The following is a 25022-nucleotide window of genomic DNA, read 5'->3' on the forward strand; positions in this document are numbered from 1 at the left end:
CTTTCTGCTATCTCTTCTGCTACCACTTGACAATCCCATCTATTAACTTCTTGACTATTTTGTCTGCTATCTCTTGACAATACCTTTTGTTCTCTCTGTACTATCCCTTCCATTACCTCTTGACTATGCTTTCTGCTATTTCTTGACCATCCCTTCGGTTGCTTTCTTGACTAACCTTTCTGATATCTCTTATATCATTATCAATTTCCATTCTTTGTCATCTTGATTATTTCCCTTTTATCTTTTGACTATTCTTTCTTTTATCTTCCTAAAAGGTCCCTCTATTATCTTCAAGACTATCCACTATTTTGACAACTTGCCTATCCTTTTGGCTACCTTCTTGATTGCTCCTTAAGTCTCCTTCTTGACTTTCCTTTCCGTTACCTTCTTCGACTATCATTTCTTTCACCTTATTGACTATCCTTTGTAGTACATTCTTGACTTTCATTTTTGTTACCTTCTTAACTATCCTTTATGGTGCATTCTTGACTTTAATTTCTGCTACCATCTGGCCTTATTATAACATATGTTTCCTTTTTTGCTATTCTTCTGTTACCCTTACGATTATACCTCCTGTTATCTTCTTCACTATCACTTCTGTTATGTTCTTGACTTTTCTTGTTACCTCCTTGACGGTCCCTTTCGTTACCCTCTTGACTATGTTATTTTAGTATCCTTCTGTTGCTCTCTCAGTAGTACTTTCCATTACCTTTCTGGATGTCCTTTGTTTACCTTTTAGACTATCCTGTTACCCTCTTGACTACCTCCCTGTTGCCTTCTCAGTGATATCCCTCCTGTTGCCTTCTTGTCTAACCCTATGTTACCCCTTCCAGGTTCTTAACTGCATCAACCACGATAACGTGAACAGCCCCGAGATCCCAGTAAAGATCCTGAACTGCGACACACTGACTCAAGTGAAGGAGAAGATATTGGACGCTCTCTTCAAGAACGTGCCTTGCTCCCATAGGCCAAAGGCAGCAGACATGGACTTAGGTATGTGACAATGAAAGCACAGGATGCAAAATGTTATATTGTTGAATATGTTATAATTCTCATGAAAATGGGAAGAGGGATTGCATCATAATACATAAAGGGTCTTCTAGTTCTATTTTCTTTTTTATTTAATTGAGGTGATGCCACCTGTTTGTTTTCGGGTTTCGCAAATGTACTCACATTTCCAAGAGTTATTTTGTTGAAGTACTATGCTGTTTTTTATATCTTTCATTTTGGACTTTGGTTCATTCGACTGCATTAGATTTAGGTGAGGGTTCTGTGGATGGTTGGATGTCCTCAGTGATGACCACAGGGGACGGGAGCATACGCTACGCCATTAATCTGGTTCAGAACATTGATGGCTGAATGTGTCAGATTGATGTCTGCCTTTGACAGGAGTACATGTTATGATGGAATTTAACAGGAGCCAAAGCATCAACCTTGAACCTGTAATGCTTATCAGGGTTGAGTGCTGAGTGTTGTCGGATAGCTAATGGACATGATCATTTAAATCCCCTTAGTGGTAATCTGTGGTTTCATCAACCACACTTTCCTCTTCTGCCTTTACTTTGATTCCTGTCGGTGTTAGGACCAGTATATATACATATATATATGGCGTATCGGCGCTCAGCCTCAAACACAGCTTGTGCATCAGGGCAGGGTAGGCTACTCCCTTCAAAGAAACATAAGCATGGTCTCTATTGCATTCTAGCTGATGCACAAATCCCCAGCAAAAACATAGACAGAAGAGAGCCCGGGCATAAACAACACTTTATTACATCAAATTGCAATATACAAACATGGGTTCGTCAGAAATATATGAACAATCACGGCTGATCAAGAAATAAAAACAAAAACCTACATGGGTGAAAAGAGCCACGCGTTGCATCCATTTTGCAGACTTCCTCAGTCAAATGTCCATAAGCATAGACCCAGCTGGTCATGGCAATTACTGGTGACTGTGACACAGACTCTTCAACCCTCACTAATATCTACAACTAAATCGAAACCTGGATGTGGACTAACTGGCTCTGTCTCAATGGCTGCAAGACAGAGCTACTGATCTTCGGGACAACACTTGCCTGAGCCAAATTTAGCCACGACTTCTGGAGTTTCCGAATTGGAACAAGCATCATCCGAGTACTGGACAAAGTCAAGACCCTCGGGATTCAGTTGGAGGCTTTTCTGAATTCAGACGCCTATGTTATCCAACTAAGTAAAAGTTGTAATTACTATCTTCGTCTGATTAAGAACATACGCCCCTACGTCTCAGAAAATGATTGTGCCATTGTTTCTCGAGCTACCATTCTATCAAGACTCGATTATTGCAATTCTCTCCTGATCGGGGCCTCAGCTTAAACATAAAAAAGTGTCAAGTGCTGCAAACAATGCTGTACGGGTTGTCAAGAAGATAGCAGAAAGGGGAACCTAACCCACCGAAGAAAGCTACATTGGCTGCCGATCAAAGAGCGTATCAATTTTAAAATAGGAACAGTGGCTCACAGATGCAACTGTGAATCTCCTCCAGCCTACAACAAATCTCTAATACCTCGCTATCACCATCTAGAACTCTGAGATCGTCTAACACAACTCAGATCATTAGCTCAAGTTACAAGGAGGCAGGTGGCATGGGAGGATCCTTCTCAGTCAAAGCTGCCAGCTTCTGGAATTCCCTGCCCATTGCCGTGAGAGGAGAATCTGAGTTAGGAGCGTTTTAGGAAAGCCCTGAAAATGTTGCTCTTCAAATAAATCCTCAGCACCCCCTGCAAAAACAGTCTCCTCCTTCTGTCTTTTCTGTCCCTCCGTCCGGTGTTTGCGTTAGCGCCCCGATGCCCGCGGGCTACCAACGCTCTAAAAATAAATTAATAAGTGTGTGTGTGTGTGTGTGTGTGTGTGTGTGTATATATATATATATATATGTTTATATTTAGAAAGCTCTCTGTACAAAAGTACAAAGAAAGTGGATGGCACACTCCAGGAAGAAGTTTGAGGCTAATAGTCTTCTCCAAACATAGAAACAGGAAGCCAGGGTGTTACAGGCACAACAAGTAGCTTTAATTAATATAATGTCCAGGACAGAGATAGCAACACGAAAAACAACGACGCGTTTTGCTGCAACAAACCGCTTGTTCACGTAAATATATGTTTATGAATGCTATCAGTGGCAGGGGGTAGGGGCGTTTAGGAGGCTGTTGGGGCAGACTCTCCATTTAAAGAAAACAAGCGTGTGCAACCGACATGATTTGAAGTAAAGGCATTTGTGGTGAAACCACGTGGAACCGCAGCATCTTGAAAACCTTGAACTGCTACAAACACCTCCCTCACTGTGTAGTGTTGCTCAAGGAAAGATATAGAGTAAATGTCTGAACGATTAGTGCTTTCAGATAGTCTCCGTGGTAACAATCCACAGTAGCCCCAGCTTCCCAGATGTAATCAAAAGGTTGACACTCATCACCCGGCTATTGTGTCACATTTTGATAAGAGGCTGGGAGAAATCTCCGCACTAATGTATTATGGGCCAGCAATGTCCCAACATTGACTGATGATGTGTTTTGATGATCTTTTGACAGCCTTTTCTTCTTTCTGTAGCTTGGATTGCTCTGTTTCCCCCAAGGTAGCATTGGTGGGATCAATAGTATGCGGGGCAGAAATGAAATATTGCAAGACGGTCTGAGCCACCTTCCGCGCCAAAGGGCTTTGCTGTACAGACCGTAAGGAAAGCAGATACAAGGAGCATACATTAAAGGTTGAGGGCCCCCTATTTCACAGGCTCCTAGTCATTGCATCGACTGCCAAACCTTTAATGCCATACCATTGAAAAAAATGCATAAAAAAAAAGCATCGGGTGCATTTTTTTAAATTAGTTTTTTTAATTGGGGGTTCCCCCTAAACCCACCTTTTTTAACCTTTAAAATCAATTTTTTCTTAAAATAAACCCTTTACCATTTAAAAAAATGCATTTGGGCATTTTTTTCGATGCATTTTTTTCAATGGTATGGCCTTCAATGGTTTGGCAGTCGATGTAATGACCAGATACCATTTCACGAGTAGGGATGGTTAGGTATATATGAGTATTCACTACATTAGCTATGCATCTAACTTTCTTTCTGTCTGTGATCGGTGGCAGTTCTTTCTTGGTATCGTGCCGTGCCGCAGTTTCACACCATGTCCAATCGCATGCATATAATCCGATACCGCCAACACAAACAAAGCTCTATCCCAAAACGTTGGTGGGTGATGCAGCTCAGATCAGTGCCTGGAGGGCAGGTAGAGGGTACTGTATGTATTGGAATATTGATTTGTTGTGAGGTGTGATGGAGGTCTCAACGGGAGATAAAAAGGAAACACTGCCCAGCTGAGACACCTGGTGAAGTTGCTTAAAATTTGCCCATCAGAACAACCCCATCATACGATGTAAGAATCACGCGTGCGGCTTCTCCCAAATGCATAATTCCTATTGGGATAATTGCTGTAACCAAATATTTCAAAGGTTAGCGGGTTTGAGGGTAAAATGCGTGCTCATTTTTCACTCCCACACAGCAGTTTCATAACACTCCCGCCACTGTGCCCTTCTTTAAAGGACAATGCCAATGGTGTCAAGGGACGTAGGACCCTTCTGATGGTTAAATCAAAGAAATCTCTGTGGTTTGGAGGGCCCTTTTGAGTGAGCCTTCCTTCACCAATCCCAAGCGGTGATGTCAAAGGTACCCCAGGACATGTACAAGCTGTAGTGCCTCCCTTCGGTGCTCCTCCGAATGGGAGTGTGCATGATGCAAGAGGAGGGGAGGCCTAGTAGGACCTTACCACAGAAGTAGATGCAGGCAGAACTTGGCAATGGTGTCTCAGTAGAGGGCAGTTCACAATGCCGGAACTAGGTTTTCTGTGCTGGGCAAACTCCTCTTCGGTTTACGTAGTTGTCCCCAATGTTGAATCGCTAACAAAGGATCTGTAGATCTTGGACCAGTTTGCAAAAGAATTTCAAGTGAATGGTCCACCAATGCTTGAACTGCAAATTACTCATTGAGTTGTATTGCTCCAATCACAAATTACTTCCAAAACCAACAGGGGAACACAAACACTAATGATAAGTGAAATGTTTGACATGTAGGGTGCAAAAAGGGGGACATTCCGTTAATGGGGCATAATGAAAACCATGGCCAACTTTTGGATGCAAACCCCTAGTTACAAGGTATTGGTAGAGGATCAATATGCTTTTGTAGGTAAGGAGACAGATGCACACCAAAGTAACGACTCAAGGGTTTGCGTTCCGCTCCCCTGCAAGATCAATGCTCAGCCTCTAGTTTAGACTTTAATCCTCCGTGTGGGAAAACCTTTTCCCAATAAAAAGCCCGAAGCATCAAGGCTCGGAATGTTCTCCTAGCTTGCTGTATCCACGCCTCTGATTCCACCAGTTCTTCATTTCGTGGATCCACGTTGTTTCCCTGCAGGCCAATTTCATCGAAGCCCGTGTCCAATTTCGGTGCTATGGGGAAACATATTTCCCTTTCAACTTCCCACGTATCTGTCGTTCCCAATGTGGAGGACACCCTTTGCAACCCCTGTTTCCTCCCCAAGGACAAATTGGCTGCTCAGCAGTTGACAACCCCCCAACCCGTTCCCGACAAACACACACACACACAAACCCCATGCACGCACGCATATATTCAAACACATAAACTCCTACCCGTACCCAAATGCCTTCCTTACCTGACAGTCCACGCCACCCCCACCACAATCAGCCCACTTCCTCCATACGCAGTAAACGCATGCGCAATTCCCCGACAGGCTGCTTTGCGCTGAATGCAGCCTTTTTGGGAAATTGCTTTGAGGAAAGTGGGCGGGTTGCATTTCGTTATATCCCGTGGAGTGGTTCCTACGAAACTCAATAAGTCTGCTGGGAGCACCTACTCTATACCCACAGAATCAAAACTCCATTAGCCCTCAGCACCTTCCTCTTCTTCAGCAAGCGGGGTGGCATTCAGTTGTGTGGGTATGCTTCCGCAGTAACTCCGGTAATATTTGCGTATCGTTCAGCGGGCGTCACGTTCATTGAATTTAGCAGACATGACTGCATGACTGCAGTATTTACTATTTACACAATTCGACTCTCAGTGGTTGCCCAGGCTGGCTTCACAACACCCTGTTGGGAGATGGTGAGTCATGTGGAGGCCCAGTGGTCTTGTTAATGGGATGTAAGTGGTTGAGACAGTAAAAGAAAATTATCGTCAGCAAGACAGTACGCACAGTCCCCTGAGGCTTATGAAATTCAGAGGAAGTTCACGTCCCTTCTTCTAAAAAAAGAGGGGCAATCTGTTTGCTTTCTCTCCTCGCATTTATGAACTCTGTTGGGGTTTTTTCCAGCGTTGATACAAGAAGTGCTGTTTTCAAATTTGGTTACCATTAGCATAACACGTCTTTTGTTCATTTTTAACTCGACCGCATTTGTTTCACTGGGATTGGAGCGCTTGATATCAGCTCTTTTCTCAATGCAAGACTTATCCTTTGACTGAAGCCCAGGGCCTGTGTCTCTACAGCCCTGAAATCTCTCCACTGGCTCCCAGTGGCTTCAAGGATCAAGTTCAACCCCCTTTGTATTGTCCACAAGGCTTTCTGAGACTGGGGCTCGCACTACATCCAATGCTCTCTTCCAAAATACCTTCCTTCTCGAGCCCTTCACTCAGCTAGCTCCAACTTTCTAGGGGTTAGACGCTTCTCCAGGCAGAGAGTGGGGGGTACTTCTCTCTGCTCTACAGGTGCCTCCCTCTGGAATGGCCTTGCTGCCCCTCTCAAACTTGAGCTGGACTACCTGACGTTCTGGAAGCAGCTCAACACTTTTCTCTTCTTCTCTGCTTTCTCTCTCTCCCTTGTTGACCTACCTAACCAAATTGTCTGCTGTACCGACTGGTTGCTTGGCTACCCTCGGAGTCTCACTGGGTAACAGGTTCTTTCTTGATCAGTCACCATTGCAATGCCTACGGGCCTACCACACACTTAGGAGCTGCAAATGTAGCCCTACATTACCTTGTTCTCCTTCCACTAACCAGGGCCGTGCTGCCCTGGCTGCACTTACTCGGAGCATTGCTGCCCTGTCATCCCTTCCCCTATCCCTTGCACTTCTCCCCTCCTTTCCCCTTGCATTTCTCATTCTCGCACTTGTACGATCTGAATGACACAAGGCCTAGTAAGATTGTTTGTCTTGTCCTCCCTCTGTCTTCCCTCCCTTGTCTTGTCGCTCCTAGAAACACTTGTGCACATGCGCGTTATAAATGACTTAGCATATCAGAACATCAGCTTTCAGATCTTCTCCTGGTTGAGTTTTCTGCAGAACGCACCCACTGTCATGGTCAGATATTTCAGCTACTGCTTGGACCGTTCAATGCCAGGGATTTTCCGTGCGAAAGCCTTCCCGGTCAGTCTTCAGCATAAGGCTATACTGTTAGGAAATTTGTTGGCTCAAAAACGTTAAGAGAGATGGTGACCTCTGTCCAGTTTCATATTTAGTGGACAGGCGACCACATAAAAAAACTCAGCTATTGCAACACAGATAATAAACAGAAAAAAAACATGTGGCTGTTCTAGCTTTTCATTGAACTATGGGTTAAGTATACGAGTAGGTGCGTGCTCCCTCTCTCCTCCTCACACTTCTGTTTGTTATTGTTCTTTTATGTGCACCCTGAGGCCCATGGTCATGTTAATAATAATAATAATAAACATCCTGCCAACTACCACCCAGGCATGTCCTTTCAAGAGCAGGTTTGCTGGGATTCTGACTTGGGTAATAGGGGAAACAGATATTCATAAAGGCAGGTGGTGAAGCAGAACCAGAGCCATGCATAAACCATTCCTGACTATGCACTGGCCATTTACTAGTCACCATCCGATAACATGATACAGTCCAGTTCCCTGTGCGGTAGCCACCAACCCTAGTGGATGGTTGACAATCAGCATTAAGTAAGGGTAATGACACTGCACAGGGTGATGACAAGGCCACCATCCTCTTTTACCCAAAGTGATGTCATTTCACCAAAACCACAGTAGTAACGTTGACCGAAATGACAGATTACTGTATTTTTCTGCTATAGCATCTGTTTTGCAAACTCGTGGAGATGGGTGCTAAACAGTAACTGATGTCTGGCAAAACACCCACTTAATAGAACTAGCAAGAACTAAATATATACTTATTTTTAGAAGATCAGGATTCAAGTTTGTTACATCTCAGAGGTTTCAAATAGTCCACAGGGAAAGCATTTGCAATCTATTTCTTACCCAGTGTAGTTCCATGGCTTGCCCCAAGAGTGAGGCAGGGAAGCCATTTTACAAATGGCACAAACATGTGGGAAGCCATGGCTCGAACCAAAGAAACAAAGAAGACCGCCTGTGATTCCAAAAGTGGGCAACTGTGGCCTCCTCCAAAACTATGTTTGATATATTCAGTGATTCCATTATTTACCACCCAGGACTCTGGGAACGCAAGGGGTACATCTGTCCAATAGGACCTAGATAGGCTGTAGTGGAATGCCATGCTTTAAGAAGGTCGCAAAGCACAGACATCTCATAGAATCTTCTGCAGTGGGAACTCGTTCTGTGGCGAGGGGGTATGGTATGATATGGCATTCATAACGCGCGACGTTATGAATGCCATATCATATATCATATATCACAAGTGTTTCAAGGCGCGACGAGGCAAAGAGGGGAACAAGGGAGGACAGACAACGATCCTACTAGGCCAGGTGTCATTCAGATCGCGCAAGTGCATGGGAAGGGGGGAAAGGGAAAGTGCACAAGGGGAAGGGAGAGGGGAAAGTGCAATACATGGGAAAGTGGAATAAATGAGATTTTTTTAAAAGACAAATAAACAGGCAGTTAGTGGCAAGTGCAAGGAAGTGCAGACATAAGTGCTGGTAGGGGGACTGAAGGGATACAGAAAACGGTCCCCAAGTGCAGGGGTTGCCAGGGAGGCAGTGCAGGTGGGCAATTGACCGGGCCAGGGCCAGAGATCAGAGGCCAAGGCCAAGGCACTGAATCAGGGTGGACGAAGACCTAAAGGCCGGGGCTCATTTAATGCCCCAAAGGTGGTGCAAGCAGACCTACTCACTAGTTGAAGGTCTGACAGAAGAAGTTATCTGAGGGCACGGGTCAGTGTCAGGGACCCTGATGGAAGGAGGAAATGAGGGAATGCTGGCAGCAATCAGGCAAGCTCTATTGCGGAAATGAGGGAATGTTGGTAGCAGTCATGGAGGAAATGAGGAAATGTTAGCAGCAATCAGGCAGGCTCCATGGAGTAAATAAGGGAATGTTGGCAGCAATTAGGTAGGCTCCATGGAGGAAATGTTGGCAGCAGAAAGGCTCCATGACGGAAATGAGGGAATGTTGGCAGCAATCAGGCAGGGTCCATGACGGAAATGAGGGAATGTTGGCAGCAATCAGGCAGGCTCCATGGCGGAAATGAGGGAACGTTGGTAGCAATCAGGCAGGCTCCATGGAGGACATAAGGGAACGTTGGCAGCAATCAGGCAGACTCCATGGCGGAAATGAGGGAACGTTGGCAGCAATCAGGCAGCCTCCATGGAGGAAATGCGGGAATGTTGGCAGCCGTCCATGGCTCGCCGTTGGGTAGGGGAATACCTAGGCTGGGCGACGCTGTTTATCGCTCCTTGTTGACGCAGTTGCTGGTGGATTTCCACTACGTGGAAGAAGACCCTTACATTGAATTGAGTCCATTTGTCAAGGGCCCCGGGAACTTCCACCAGGACACGCTGAAGGGGCTTCTCGAAACGAGGAGGCGGTTACTCCTGCGTGCAATAGAAAGATTGACTATCTTCGGGGCGAAGGAGGACGAGTTGGCCGCGGCCGTCTTCTGCGTTTGCATTTTCAGCTCCCGCTGATCACAAGGCCCGATAAAGGTAATGGGATTTCTCGGCACCTCTCCGCCTCAGTCCCTGCCAGGGAGGGCGGCAGCGCATTGGAATGCAGAGCGCCTGCCCTCCGCGCGACTGCCGCAAGGCCTGCGTGCGTCTGAGGTGCGCGAGACAGACCACGCAGGGGGAAGAGACATGCGTACGAGCAGAGTTGCTGGGTCTTGCTGTAGTGCGTCTTTTGCCATTTGCATGGCCTCTTGGCGGCTACGTTAAAAGGTGGGGTTGTTGGTGGGTCGGTGGGAGCAGAGCAGACATTCTGTTGCATTAATTGGCGAGGCAGGCTGGGTGTTCAACACGCACCTGCTCTTCAAATACTGCATGAGTTGGGGGTTGCTGGTGTTAGTATTCTGCAAGCCAGGGCCTGTGGCTTAGTGTAGGGGATGATTTGGACTACTACTCCCGTGATCCTTCATCATTAACTATGCTGTCTAGGGCTGATGCTAGTTGTAGTCCAAAACAGAGAGCCAACGATTGCAGCAGAACCTGCATGCTGGGGTGGAAAGCATAGGGGATAGAGTCGGGCGGTCTAATTGGCACTCGACTTGTGTGCTGAATGTTGCGTGAAGACAGGACACAGGCAGAGGTGTTGTATTGTGGAGTTGCATGTGTATTGTTTGGGGCCTCCAGGCACAGTAATGATGACTCTGTCACTAGAACAGGAGTGATGACCCTGTCCGTAGGACTGGAATGGTGACCCTGTCATTAGGTCAGGGAAGATGATCATGTCTTTAGTACAAGAAGGGTGACGCTTTTGTTAGTACAGGGATGAGGATGCTCTCACTAGTGCAGGGATGAGGATGCTCTCACTAGTGCAAGGATGAGGGTGCTCTCACTAGTGCAGGGATGAGGACCCTCTCACTAGTGCAGGGATGAAGATTCTCTCATTTGCTCAGAGGTGAAGACCCTCTCATTGGGACAGGGATGAGGACCCTCTCATTAGTGCAGGGATGAGTATTCTCTCAATACTGCAGGGATGAGGATTCACTCATTAGCACAGGATGAGGACTCTCATTAGCACAGGGATGAGGACCCACTCATTAGTGCAGGGATGAGGATGCTCTCACTAGTGCAGGGATGATGACCTTCTCATTAATGCAGGGATGAGGACCCTCTCATTAGTACAGGATGATGACCCTCTCATTAGTATAGGGACAATGATGCTTTCTTGAGTACAAGAAGGACAACTCTCTCATTAGGGAAGGGATGAGAACTCTCATTAGCACAGAGATGGGGCCCCGTTCACTAGCGCAGGGGTGAGGATGCTCTCACTAGTGCAGGGATGATGACCTTCTCATTAATGCAGGGATGAAGACCCTGTAATTAGTGCAGGGATGAGGATTATTCTGTTACTACAGGGATGAGGAACTTCTCATTAGTGCAGGGATGAAAATGCTCTCATTAGTACAGTATGATGACCTTCTCATTAGTGCAGGGATGGGAACTGACTCATTAGTACAGTATGATGACCCTTTCATTAGTTTAGGGACAATGATGCTTTCTTGAGTACAAGAAGGACGACTCTCTCATTAGTGCAGGGATGAGGACTGTCATTAGCACAGGGATGGGGACCCTTTCACTAGTGCAGGGATGAATACCCTATCATTAGTGCAGGGATAAGGACTCTCATTAGCACAGGGATGGGGCCTATTCACTAGTGCAGGGATGAAGACCATGTCATTAGTGCAGGGATGAGGACTGTCAATAGCACAGGAATGGGGTCGTGTTCACTAATGCAGGGATGAAGAGTATGTCATTAGTGCAGGGTTGAGGACTGTCAATAGCACAGGGGTGGGATCCCGTTCACTAGTGCAGGGATGAAGACCATGTCATTAGTGCAGGGATGAGGACTGTCATTAGCTCAGGGATGGGGTCCCGTTCACTAGTGCAGGGATGACGATCATGCCATTAGTGCAGGGATGAGGACTGTTATTAGCACAGGGATGTTGATCCGTTCACTAGTGCAGGGATGAACACCCTGTCATAAGTGCAGGGATGGGGACTGTCATTAGCACAGGGATGGGGACCCGTTCACTAGTGCAGGGATGAAGACCCCGTCGTTAGTACAGGACTTTGCCACTAGCATAGGAATGAGGTCGCGCTCGTTAGCATGGCCCTGACGACCCCATTCTTTATACGTTGAAGTGATCTCAATGGCCTTCTTTTATGGGCCATTCTATTGTGAAGAGGCATCAGTGGACGTTGAAGGGTCTTTAACATCTGAAACTTAGGATCGATAGCTATGCCCTTCAATGTTCTGCCCATGTCAAATTCACGAGAGTGTCTACGTTGCACGCAACCTCTTCTGAGCAGGTAAAGGGGACAGATGCCGAGAGTCACACAGTGTCTGCGGAGAGAGCATAACTTGCCTTCACTCATTCTAAATCCATCAGCAGGGCGTTAACCACCAGGGCGTATGTCCTGCCCGTCCGATGTCATTCACACAATAAGCACCACCAGCAGAGAGAGGCGTGGTGCTGCCCTCCGGTGTTGGGTCTCCCAGCTCTTGCGTATCGCCAGGCTGTCATCCCATTGTGGCCGCCGCGTTGAGCAGTAGCTGGGAGCCATTTCCCCATCGCAAACACAGGCACATCTCCAGCGCAGAGCAAGACTTCAGCAGATAAATGACTTGATCTCCGGCCTGCTCCCATGTCAGTTCCCCCCCTCTCCCCCACCCCCCAGTATAAACCCAGTAGACACATGTTTGGCTGTGTCCAACCATTACAAAAAGCAAAACGATATATATTGTATAAGCTATTAGCTCAAAAGCGTAACTTGGCTAAAGTGTAGCCCCTGGCAGAGGGGTTCTGTCTAAGTGTCTGTCTGAGAGGCGGCTTAAAGTCGTCTTCACGCGCCAGAGTTCTGATTTCCGCTCATGTGGGTAGCTGGAGTTTTTGAAGGGTTGCTGAGCTCCAGTGTTTGAACAGGCTCAGCAGAAGCTCCTGTAAACCCTCTGCGTGGATTGTGACAGATATAAGCGTATCCAGGTGCTGGTTACTCGTGAGGATGTGACACTCGCATCCATTAGACCTAGGGTGACCAGATTTTGAAAACAAAAAACCGGGACAGCCAACAACATAAAAGAGGGACTACCCCATCGCAGCCCACCAATTAGCGCCCCTCCACCAACACGCCCCCACAACCACCCCCCAACCATATTTCCAACACTTCTCCTTTCTATAAACTGGATATAATCTCATTTGTGCAGTTTTGTCTGTGAATCGTGGCATGTTAATTCAAAACGAGCCTTAGCTCTAATTGATATTAGAAGGCTTGCGGTACAACGCTTTCCAGGCCAGTCTGTGTGGCACAGTCAGTAAGTGTTCTGACTTATACCTGAGAGGTTGCGGGTTCGAGCCAAAACTCCACCTGCAAAAGTCTGAAATAGTCTGAAAGTGTTCTGAAAAATAATATCGGTTTTAATAACCGTACGTGGTTTAAAAAATGTTAAAACTCCCTGTTAAAATCCGGACGTCGGGTCACCCTAATTAGACCCTTCCATCGGTTCTGCGTTAAGTTGAGAGACTCGGGAAGCCAGCAGATTTGCCCCGTCATATGTGTTGCAGAAGGCATCAGAGACGAACGAGTAGGGATTTTGGAGCAAACGTGTGAAACCAATGTTCTATCTGATGCCTCGTGCTATGCTCACATGAACCCACGCCATTGATTAGGCTGACTAGGCTGACTAGGGCTGATGGGAGTTGTAGTCTAGAACTCTGTAACCTCTAGCCTGCACTACAGGTTACAGTAATCGGGCATTAACGAGTTACTGTAACATGCCTCCCAGAAACCACGAAGCTTACTTGGGTTGGTACAGGTTACCAGGAGTGATGGGGGGGGGGGATGGGGATGGGGGGGGGGGGACAGGGTTAGGAATAAAAAGACATTTCGGTGTTGCAAACCCACTGGGCGCCATACATTCCTTAAATGTTGACTCCAGTGCCTGCCACACGCAATTAAAATAGCTGCCCTCTCTGGCCATTGCATCTTGCAATAGCACCCCCAGGCGTCTCTGTAGGTGAACGACAGACATGCATTTTATTACCAGCTACAATTCACTTCAGCAAAACCTTTGCAAAGTGCAAGCTGCTATTCTTGCTTGAATGGAAGAATCCGGCCTGATGGGAACACAGACGGATCCCGCACGTTTACAATGACTTCACATCTTGGGGATATGTGTGTGCACCTACATCTGGCCGCATGTCTGATTGTTAATGCACGTAGCAACAACATGCATGCGAGTGTCCAAATTGGCACGTACGGTCCATTGCCATGGTAACCATGCCAGATGATGAACTTGCAGGGCACACATATACATTAAGAGGCTTCGGTCACTCCCATGGCGGGAGCATCTCTCTGTAAGATGTGGAATACGGAGGCCTGCACAAAGCCTCGCCAAATACCTCAGCGTTTTTGGCGCGGTTTTAGTTTTCCAGGCTTTTCTAGTTAAAGGCGAGAGAGGCTTGGGAAATCCATCCTGCACCCCCTTTATAAAACGAGTGGCTGCATAATGGACAATGTATATTTTCATCCTCTGATGTCATCTTGGGGGTCTGAAGATTTATGCAAAGCATAAGGCTGAAATAATGTCACTTAAACCCATGGATGCGAGAATTAGACGATAATCCTCGGTTAATGATTATTTATTTTCTGCCAGCAGTAGTGGTTTCAACACACAGACTTTGGAGGGATTGCATCCTAAATGTCAATTACGAGCTATCATTCTTACGTTTAATTATTATTCTCTAATGCAGCATTCCAAGGGCCGTATTGGGTGATAACAGCCCACGACCCAAGTCGCTGGATCCAAGGACCGTATCGGGTGATACCCGCCGGTGATCAAAGTTAATAGACTTGAGGGCAGTAGTGAAGGAGAGCATATGTCCCTGGGCTTCCTGGGGTACCTGGGCAGGCCAATAGATGGAACGCCTGGGCACGCGGCACACGCCAGCAATATGGAAGACAGACTTTGATCCAGCCTGGACTCCTTGGCAGCTCTTTGGCAAGCCAACTGTAAGCAGGTGCAGATAATGTGTAACGTGTATTATCATTCCATAATGCGATTGTGAAGTTTCTAGTCATGTTTACAAACTGCTCATCCTCTTGTTTTAGTATCATGTCACCAGATCCCCCTGGTTGGCATTTGGATGCCACTTTATGCAGTTACCCACTGTGTAGCAGATCGATAGATAGATATGTAGATACATGGAGAGTGAATGGACCTATGGGTAGATGGATGGGAGGATGAATAGAATGCATTTACTAGATTGGATGGAAGGCTGGATGGATGCATGCCTGTGTGGATGGTTGGATAGGATGATTGGATGGATGGGTGGATGGGTGGATATGATGATTGGATGGATGAATGGATAGGTGAGTGGATGGATGGATGAATGGATAGGATGCTTGCATGGATGAATGGATAGGTGAGTGGATGGATGGATGGATGGATGAATCTACAATGAATGGATACACATGTGTGGATGGTTGAATGGGAGTATTGGATGGATGGATGGATGGAATGATGGATAGGTGGATAGATGGATGGAAAGGTGCATGGATAGGATAGATGGATGGATGAATGTAGTGATAGTTGGGTAGGAGGTTTGGCTGGATGGATGAATGGATGAATGGATGGGTGGATGGGTGGATGGATGGATTGGATAGATGAATGGATGCATGTGTAGATAGTTGGATAGGAGGATTGGATGGATGGATGGTTGGATGGATGGATGGATGGATGGATAGGTAGATGGATAGGATAGATGGATGCATGTATGATTGCAACAGAATATTGGATGGCTGGAAGGATACATGGGTGGATGGATGAATGGTTGGATGGATGGATGCATGTGTGGATGGTTGGACAGGAGGATTGGATGGATAGGTGGGTGGATGGATGATTGGGTGGATAGGTGGATGGATGGGATAGATGGATGCATGTGTGGATGGTTGGATATGAAGATTGGAGGGATGGATGCATGTGTGGGTGGATGGATGAATGGTTCGATGGATGGATGGAAAGGGAAGATGGATGGATGCATGCCTGGATGGGCAGATAGGAGGATTGACGGGACAGATGAATGGATGGATGGATTGGATGGATGGCAGATAGCCTGAAAAATGGCCAGATGAGACATACAGATGGATGAATGGGATGGAACGTATTGTCAAGGTAATAAATATGCAGAGAGGTGTGAACAGACATACAGATGTATATCTAGGTGTAGAGGCATATATATAACTGCATTGACAGATAGCCCACCTTCATTTGTCTTCAGGGCTACCTTGCTATCCCGGTCAGGGCATCCAAAGGTGGCAAGTATCTCTGGCTTTCCTGGCATTGTACCCAGCAGAGACCCTGAGTTGCTCTGATGCTCGGTTTGCTGCAGCTGTCTCCACCTTTCCTGTTTCTGGCAGCGCAAAATGCGAAAAATACCACTCTTTTTGCAGCGGTCATGGCTAAATATCTTATTCCTTTCACTTCAAGGTTTTTGCAACATTTAGAATTCAGTGATATGAAGGAGTCTGTGTTCTAAACTGATAGATAGCTGCTTTTCTAAGCCTCTTTTCCATGACATGGTCATCGTGAAATCTCCTATTTGCATAAAGTAGCAGCAAAATTGCAATTCTGTGTGTCATTTAATCTGAAACATAAACAGGCAGTGATATGCTAAAATAAATATACAAATAATGTAATTGCCAGCTGGCTCAAAATGTATGTATGAAAGCTGCAACCTAATTGGCAGCAGAGCTATACATTTAGGGCCTGATTCGTGGAATTTTTTACACAGTTCAAAGTGACTTTGCACTGCTAAAAACTGAATTTGCACTGCTGACGCAAACCCTGATTCATGGAACTGTGCAAAGCGTATTTTTGCAGCATCTCCCATTCCTCTCTTGACTCCAGATGAGGCCCCTCAAAGGCTGTTTTTTCAAAATCTAAGCAGCCCCCAGGCCCTGCACGCATCGCGTTCCACGAGGCACCGATTTTCTTATCCCGCCTACCAGCCTGCCCACACAGCTAATTAGCTGTCCCTCTACAGATGGCATTGCACCCACCAGAGGGTTCTTTAATTCCTCCCTTGACTCCAGGTGAGCTGCTTGGCGCAAGGCCCCTCAAAGGCTGTTTTAAAAAAATGTAAGCAACCCCCAGGCCCCGCACGCATCACGTTCCACGAGGTAACCATTTCCTTATCCCGCCAACTAACCCGCCCACCCAGCTAATTGGCTTCCCTCTGCAGTGCCTTGGTACATTTAAGCCACCTGCACAGAGCAGCCCTCTGCCCATGCAGTCCCTGCGGCGAAGGGCCCCGAGGCAAAGGGCAGCTCCTACAATGGCAGCTCCAAACAGTTTTGGCAGGTGTCTGCAGGGGAAGCCAGTGAAGCCAGCAACCAGCCTTCAGCCTCTAAAGTAAGTGTGGCTTGGGTGGGGAGTAGAGCAATTTCTCTACTCCAGAATGCCCCACTCTACCTTACCTTTCCAAAACATAGAATGTAAGTTGAACATCACTTACACCACTCATACTTAGATAGATTTGTGACCACCAGCCTGAGTTTATTCATGACAGGATTGTATATGTGTCAGATATAAACATATTTGGGAATGTTAGCATGTCCCACACTTGGATGGAAATGTGAACATTAGCTGCACTCATCTAGATAGTATTGTATTTGTATTTATTGATTTATTAAGCGCCTTACGCCAAAGCGCTGATTGAATGTTAGCATGTGCCACACTTAGATGGAAGTGGAATGTCAGCATGTGCCACACTTAGAATTATGAACATTAGCCTGCGTTGCATCTAGATAGGATTGTGAATGTTAGCATGTGCCACACTTGGATAGAATTGTGAACATTAGCATGTGTCGCATCTAAATAGGATTGTGAATATTAGCATGTGCCACACTTGGATAGAAATGTGAACATTAGCTGCCTCGCTTCTAGATAGGATTGTGAATGTTAGCATGTGCCACGCTTAGATGAAATTTGAATGTTAGCATGTGCCACACTTAGAATTGTGAACATTAGCCTGCGATGTTAGCATGCGCCACACTTAAACAGAATTGTGAATGTTAGCATCTTAAATGTCATATAAACCACTAACCAAAAAAGCTCAAACTTTCTGCATACTCATCTCAGTCAAAAAACTCCCACAACCATCTCTCACACAACAAGCCGCATGCACTTCACCACACCGCAACAACATATACACTGCACCAACAGCACACGAGGACTGACATCAATCCGATACTCACACCAAAGCTCAGCACACGGTGTATACCGAGTTGAAGCTGCCAACAGAACACCACTCCTCTCACTGTCCTACTCTCTCTTCACCTTACTAATCCATCCCACCTTCTCGTTTACAGATCCGCCAGAGCACCTGGGGACCAACTCCGTTGGTGATGGTGCGCGGTACAAATACCTTTAACATATAACATTTAACATAAATACCACACCTCTGCCCGAGGGATGCTGTGAGAAAGTTCCTATTGCTTTCTAAGGCTGGTTTGTTATGGTGTACATGCTCCAGGGAGGGTGGGTCATCAATGGAGGGAGCTCTGGTCCAGAGGCAAGCTTCAGGGAGAGAAAAGGGGAGGGTGATACGTGTTCCTCTTGGTCATGTTTTTGAAGGTGGGTACAGGCTTAGCAGCAGCCAGTGGGAAAGGCCAGGCGCCCGCAAAGTATAATGTAAGTCACTGAGCTTTAGGACCCATTGTAAAAAATGTGCACTGATGAAAGTACCTTCACTTTTACCACATTGTCATAGGGCCTCATTATAAGTATGGTGGTAAGGCAACAATGGTACTGGTAGCACTACCAGCACTGTTGCTACCGTACCACCATTCTACTAGCTGTGCTTGCGAGTGCCTGTCAGACTGCCAGGTCTGACCTGGCGGTCAGTGTGGCACCCATGAGCACAGCATGTCGGATGCACTGGCACCATTGTAAACAGTGCCGGTGAATTTGACGTCCCCATTCCAATTGAGCCCTTTAGGGCTCAAATTGGAATGGGGATGTACCGGGCATGACACCCACGAAAGGGTAATTACCGGGTCCAGCTGGGCCGGAATAGCCCGGTAATTGTCCATTCGCAGGTGCCGGACCCGGATGCGAGTTTGGAGGTAGCCTTGCCGGTTTTACCGGCAAGGCTACCTCCGACCTCGTAATGAGGCTCATAGTCTGAATTTGGAGGTTAAGTGGAGGGAAATCCTCCAGCACATGCCTGGAGTTTACCAACCAAAAATCCAGGATTGACCGTGGGTAGAAATACCTCCCACAATGAATGCTCCACAACCGCTTTGGGGTGCTATGAACTCAATGGGTGGGGACTAACACCACCTTTCCACACCCAGGAACTGGCAGATTTACGGCCAACATGAGTAGGGTTAATAATATCATAGTTTGGCAGATTACTCCAGATACACCTCTCCAGGTCACTGCCCCCTTCCGAGCGCCCATCCCTACGCTTGACCCCTTCCCTTGAAAACACCCACATTTCTTGATTTCATGGAAAAGGGGACAAGTCACTTGAACACTTTTAGCACACCTCAATTTCATTATAGATAGGACGACCAGATGTCCCGGTTTTGCTGGGACAGTCCCGGAATTGGGCTTTGCGCCTCCCTGTCGCAACAGTTTTTTAATTCCAAAACCTGTCCTGGTTTTGGGGAAAGGATTGGTGCCAGTCCTGGTTATTATGGAAAAAGAGGTTCGGCAACCATTATAAACTAAGTATACATTAAAATACACACAGAATTTTGCAAAGGCAGGCTCGGGTCAAACCTCCAAACGTATAGGTACCAGGCACACGCATTAGATGATTGTGCCAGAGAGACCAGTTGATAAATGAATGAACAGCAAGGCTTGTAACATGAGTAGGATACGATAATACCTTTCATCAGCAACAAAGCTTGACAGGGGGGGACACTGCGTTAACCTGGAATCCCTCCCTAGCGGTAGTCCCGCTCTGGAAATGCAAAAGCTCTTTATTATTAGCCAGCTTATATCCACAGTCAAAAGCGCACAATTTATAGGAGCAGGAGGAGTGCTGGAAATACTGTGGGATGGAGGAGGGAAGGAGTGGGGGCATTCGACCGGGTAGTCCTTCTTTTGTGTTTTTGGTCACCCTGTTTTTTTTGTCTTGAAAATCTGGTCACCCTAATTATAGACCAGCTTCATCGATGTTTATATCCAGCATGCTATATTCAAAAATGTACATTTGAGATATTTGATTCGGCAAGAAACTGATCAATAATACAAAGTTGCCAACTTCCTGTCGCACCTTTTACATTGTGGAAAACCCGGAAATTATTGCTAAAACTTTAGGAAGGGGCGGGTGAGTTCATAAAAGTTAGCCCTGGATGTAAATGTGCAACCCCCCACCCCAAATCACACCCTCCCTTTGTCTTGGAAGTCACATGCTCCTCACTCAATGGTGTATTGTTAAAGTGGTGCTTCACTTAAGCATGTTTTTGACCTACAGATGAAATGGGGCAGGCACTAGGGTTGCGGTCCCTTTGTCGAATATGCCTAGTTTCTGTTTTCTAACTCACAATATGTTTGTGTGTAGTGCCTTTGGTGCCCTGAGCAAAACTAATTTTAATGTTCCTGTTCCTTTGCAGAGTGGCGGCAAGCAAGCGGTGCCCGGATGATCCTCCAGGATGAAGACCTCACAACCAAAATAGAGAATGACTGGAAGAGACTGAACACGCTGGGTCACTATCAGGTAAGGAACAGGCGGTGGTCAAAGCACAGGCCTTCAGGCCACGCTGGCTCACTATCAGAAAAGGAACAAGTGGCAGCTGAGACACAGCCCTTCAGGTCACGCTGGCCCACTATCATAAAAGGAACAAGTGGCAGCTGAGGCACAGGCCTTCAGGAAACCCAGACTCACTATCAGAAAAGGAACAGGTGGCAGCTGAGGCACAGGCCTTCAGGAAACCCAGACTCACTATCAGGAAAGGAACAGGTGGCATCTGAGGCACAGACCTTCAGGAAACCCGGGCTCACTATCATGAAAGGAACAGGTGGCAGCTGAGGCACAGACCTTCAGGAAACCCAGACTCCCTATCAGGTAAGGCACAGGTGGCAGCTGAGACACAGGCCTTCAGGAAACCCAGGCTCCCTATTAGGTAAGGCACAGGTGGCAGCTGAGTCACAGGCCTTCAGGAAACCCAGACTCACTTTCAGGTAAGGAACAGGTGGCGGCCAAAGCTCAGGCCTTCAGGCCACGCTGGCTCACTATCAGCAAAGGAACAGGTGGCAGCTGAGGCACAGGCCTTCAGGAAACCCAGGCTCACTATCAGGTAAGGAACAGGTGGAGGCCAAGACACAGGCCTCCAGGCCACGCTTGCTCACTATCGTGCAAGGAACTAGTGGCGGCGGAGACACAGCCACCAGGCCACACTGGCCCACTATCAGGAAAGGAACAGGTGGCAGCCGAGACACAGCCCTTCAGGTCACGCCGGCCCACTATCAGGAAAGGAACAGGTGGCAGCTGAGGCACAGGCCTTCAGGAAACCCAGACTCACTATCAGGAAAGGGACAGGTGGAAGCTGAGGCTCAGGCCTTCAGGCCACGCTGGTTCACTATTAGGAAAGGAACAGGTGGCAGCTAAGGCACAGGCCTTCAGGAAACACAGGCTCACTTCAGACCACGCTGGCTCACTATCAGGAAAGGAACAGGTGGCAGCTGAGGCAAAGGCCTTCAGGAAACAAAGGCTCACTATAAGGTAAGGAATAAGTGGCGGCACAGGCTTTCAGACCACTAGCTCACTATCAGGAAAGGAACAAGTGACAGATGAGGCAAAGGCCTTCAGGCCACACTGGCTCACTATCAGGTAAGAAGCATGTGGCGGCCGAGGCACAGTTCCTCAGGCCACGCTAGCTCACTATCAGGAAAGGAACAAGTGACAGATGAGGCAAAGGCCTTTACGTCACCTCACACTTTATTTAAGCAGAGTAAATGGTCCAAATAGACGAATTAATCGCCTCTATAGGACTCATAATCCAGCAGTCTGTCTTATATTTAAAATACCCCAAACTGTATCTACCTATACAATGTACGGGTCACTTTATTGGCATCCAGTCAAGCAGAGGACCGACTTCCACATTCTCTGCATGGTGTTTAAATGTCTAATCTACCTCCAATGTACTTATCTATTAGGGTGGGATATTACGAGCCCAAGCCCCTCTCGCGATCTCTTGACAAGCATTTACTAGTGATTCTGTCTTCTAAATTTCTCTAGTGGGGAGATGGACATGTCTTTGGCTACTCGAAGAATCACGCCATTTCTTGTGTTTCGCAAGGCACTAAAGATGCATCTGATTATCTAATTGTTCTGCTTTTTTATTTCTCTGTCTGGTAAAAGTAATAGTGGTGCGGATTATAATTCATAATCATTTGTGCTTCGATGCAGTTAATTGGGACTGAGGTGAGTTAGATGTACATCCCAAAAAGGTTATACCCGTACAGACAAAATGGCTGCAGATAAGGCCAGGGCACTTATACAAAAGTGAGACTATTGACTACCCCACTCATAGTCCAGGCAGGCTGGGCTGGGTGATATATTATCAAACTTATTTGTGATGCAAGTCTCATATTATTAGAACAACGTACACAACCATCTCGCTTGTACACCTTCACAAAATCCAAACACTAAAAATCATTAGTCGTAAATGAGTCCTTATCAATTTATTATTAAGACACATTTAGAAAAGTTAAAAAAGAGAGAAAGCAGAAACATACAGATATATGTCATCAATCAAAACTGCATAATCCTTAAGCACTCATCTTGAGGTATACTTGTGTATAAAACTGTGACATCTAAAGTCACCAAAATCGAGTTTTCTTGACTAGGGAGTTCATTGATGATATTAATACCTTGTTAACATTGGTACAAGCAATCTGTTATGCCGGACAATTTTATATATGTTGTATTGGTATTTAAACCATTGTCGCTCACAAAATCTGTTGTATGTTCATTTTTAGATTATGCAAAATTGACCGGGGTATATGAAAGAGGTTTCCATTTTGAATAAAAGAAATTGTCTGTCCTGAAGAAGGCCGAAAAATTACAGGTGTAGAGACACTAGAGATAGTGCCTCAATCTCCAGCAAGGCCGAAACATGTCGACACTTGACAAGACTTATCAATTTCTAAAGTCTTACATCTAGAACACTGCTTTATCAACATCAGCTAGTTTTCATCAAATTTACTAACCCCTATCATGGTTTTAGGATTAGATTAAGTCGATCATGCAGTTTTGATTGATGACATATATCTGTATGTTTCTGCTTTCTCTCTTTTTTAACTTTTCTAAATGTGTCTTAATAATAAATTGATATGGACTCATTTACGACTAATGATTTTTAGTGTTTGGATTTTGTGAAGGTGTACACGCGAGATGGTTGTGTACGTTGTTCTAATAATATGAGACTTGCATCACAAATAAGTTTGATAATATATCACCCAGCCCAGCCTGCCTGGACTATGAGTGGGGTAGTCAATAGTCTCACTTTTGTATAAGTGCCCTGGATTGACAAACATGCACCTAGACAACGATCTTACTAGGCCAAGATATATTAAGTTTGCGCATGATTTCAATATTTGTTTCTTCAGAGCAAGTGCAAGGAGTATTAGGCAACGACTTCCCTACCTCTTTGCAGATGTCAATTTAAAGCCGTTCTAGATACTGCGTGTCCCTCAAGCTGGAATGCCATGTACTCATAGGTTTCTTTCTTTTGTAAGATCTGTTAGCGTGAAACTGACCCCTGGGAGAACCTGAATGGTTAATCAGCTGTATCTTGCCTGGATACATTAAACCTATAGTTCAGGAATTTTGGAAGACCATGGATTGGGCAAGATCCCTTTCTCCCTTTTGGGGTGACCAGAACCTCTTAGCAAACCAAGGAGATACAGTGGAGAATACGGAGCGGGGGACGTGGGATAAGGCCTGATCTCCTAAAGGTGTGTGCAAGAGAGAGAGAGAAAGACAGAGATAAGGCTGCCCTTGTCATTCAGCTGCCAATCACAGGAAGCGATTCTGCGCCCACGCGCTGCCGGCATTGTCTGTCCTCTTCTCCTGGCCAGCAGGGAGGCAGATAGAAATCTCACACTGTTCATTAACGTGCAAATAATTTTGGAGATAAGCCGCCTGCCCTCCTAAATGGAAGACTTGACTGAGGTCCCCGCCATGTCACTAAATTAAATGTCAGGCCGCTGACGGCCGGCGTGGATGTGACAAGTTGGGAGGTGGGAGAGCGGCTTAGGAAATTGATTGGTCTGGGAGATGAGATAATGAGGAGAAGAGCTAATTCTCAGATGCTGGGGGCAGGTCAGCGCTCCTTGACAGAAACGTTTTCAGTGCCCTTACTTGATGAAGGCGCAAGGTGCCTGTATGTTCCTGAACGCATGCACGCGCGCATGCTGCATCATGCACCCAGACTAACTTATACATAATCAGTCCCCTCGCACCACTGGTTTTTATCTGTCTGCACTGTCCCCAATTTTTGTACCATTTATTTCCCATCACCCACCAGTCAATTGATCACTGACTTTCCTGCATTTGTATCACACTTTTTTAGAATTGGCCAGTTGACTGTTATTCCATTTTTATTGTTTCTGGGTGAATCACCCCATTGCCCCAATACAAATAAAACATGACAAATATTATGTGTGTGAAAGGAGCGTCAGGACATGCTCTAATGAATCTCTAGTTGTCGGCTTCAGGTCTCGAAACTAAGATCAAAGGAGGCACGACTGGTATCCTAACTCTAGGAGCAGTTAATGGTCCCCATGATAGACAGGCATGTGGTATATTTGTATATATGCACTTATTTTGTGGTTCTAGGAATCTTTGGTGACTATTTCTCGCCAAGCAATACTTTCACCGAATTTATTTTAGAGACATTTTCAGCTTTGTTTCCTGCAGAAATGTAACTTCCCTCATACCCCATTACCACCGCTACCCCCACCACCATATATATACCTTAACTCCACTTACCATCAGTATAGTAAATCAGCAAAAATGGTTTCGCCGAAAATTTGGGTCGGCAAAAGTGGGCTGGACCAATTTTTTGTCTACTATATTATCGAGTAATCTTTTG

At 46.2% G+C, this 25022-nt stretch overlaps 1 protein-coding gene across 4 annotated transcripts in view; it reads left to right on the forward strand.

The window, feature by feature from the left end:
- PLXNA4 (plexin A4) overlaps positions 1–25022 on the forward strand; it is a 1277179-nt gene that overhangs the window by 1142640 nt on the left and 109517 nt on the right. For all 4 annotated transcript variants that reach the window (XM_069629627.1, XM_069629628.1, XM_069629629.1 and 1 more), the window contains 2 exons: positions 834–993; positions 20538–20641. In XM_069629627.1, the coding sequence (XP_069485728.1) occupies positions 834–993; positions 20538–20641 (264 nt within the window). The remainder of the gene's footprint in view (positions 1–833; positions 994–20537; positions 20642–25022) is intronic.

Source organism: Ambystoma mexicanum, chromosome 12 (assembly GCF_040938575.1).
Source record: "Ambystoma mexicanum isolate Mex_15411 chromosome 12, UKY_AmexF1_1, whole genome shotgun sequence".
Lineage (NCBI taxonomy): Eukaryota > Metazoa > Chordata > Amphibia > Caudata > Ambystomatidae > Ambystoma > Ambystoma mexicanum.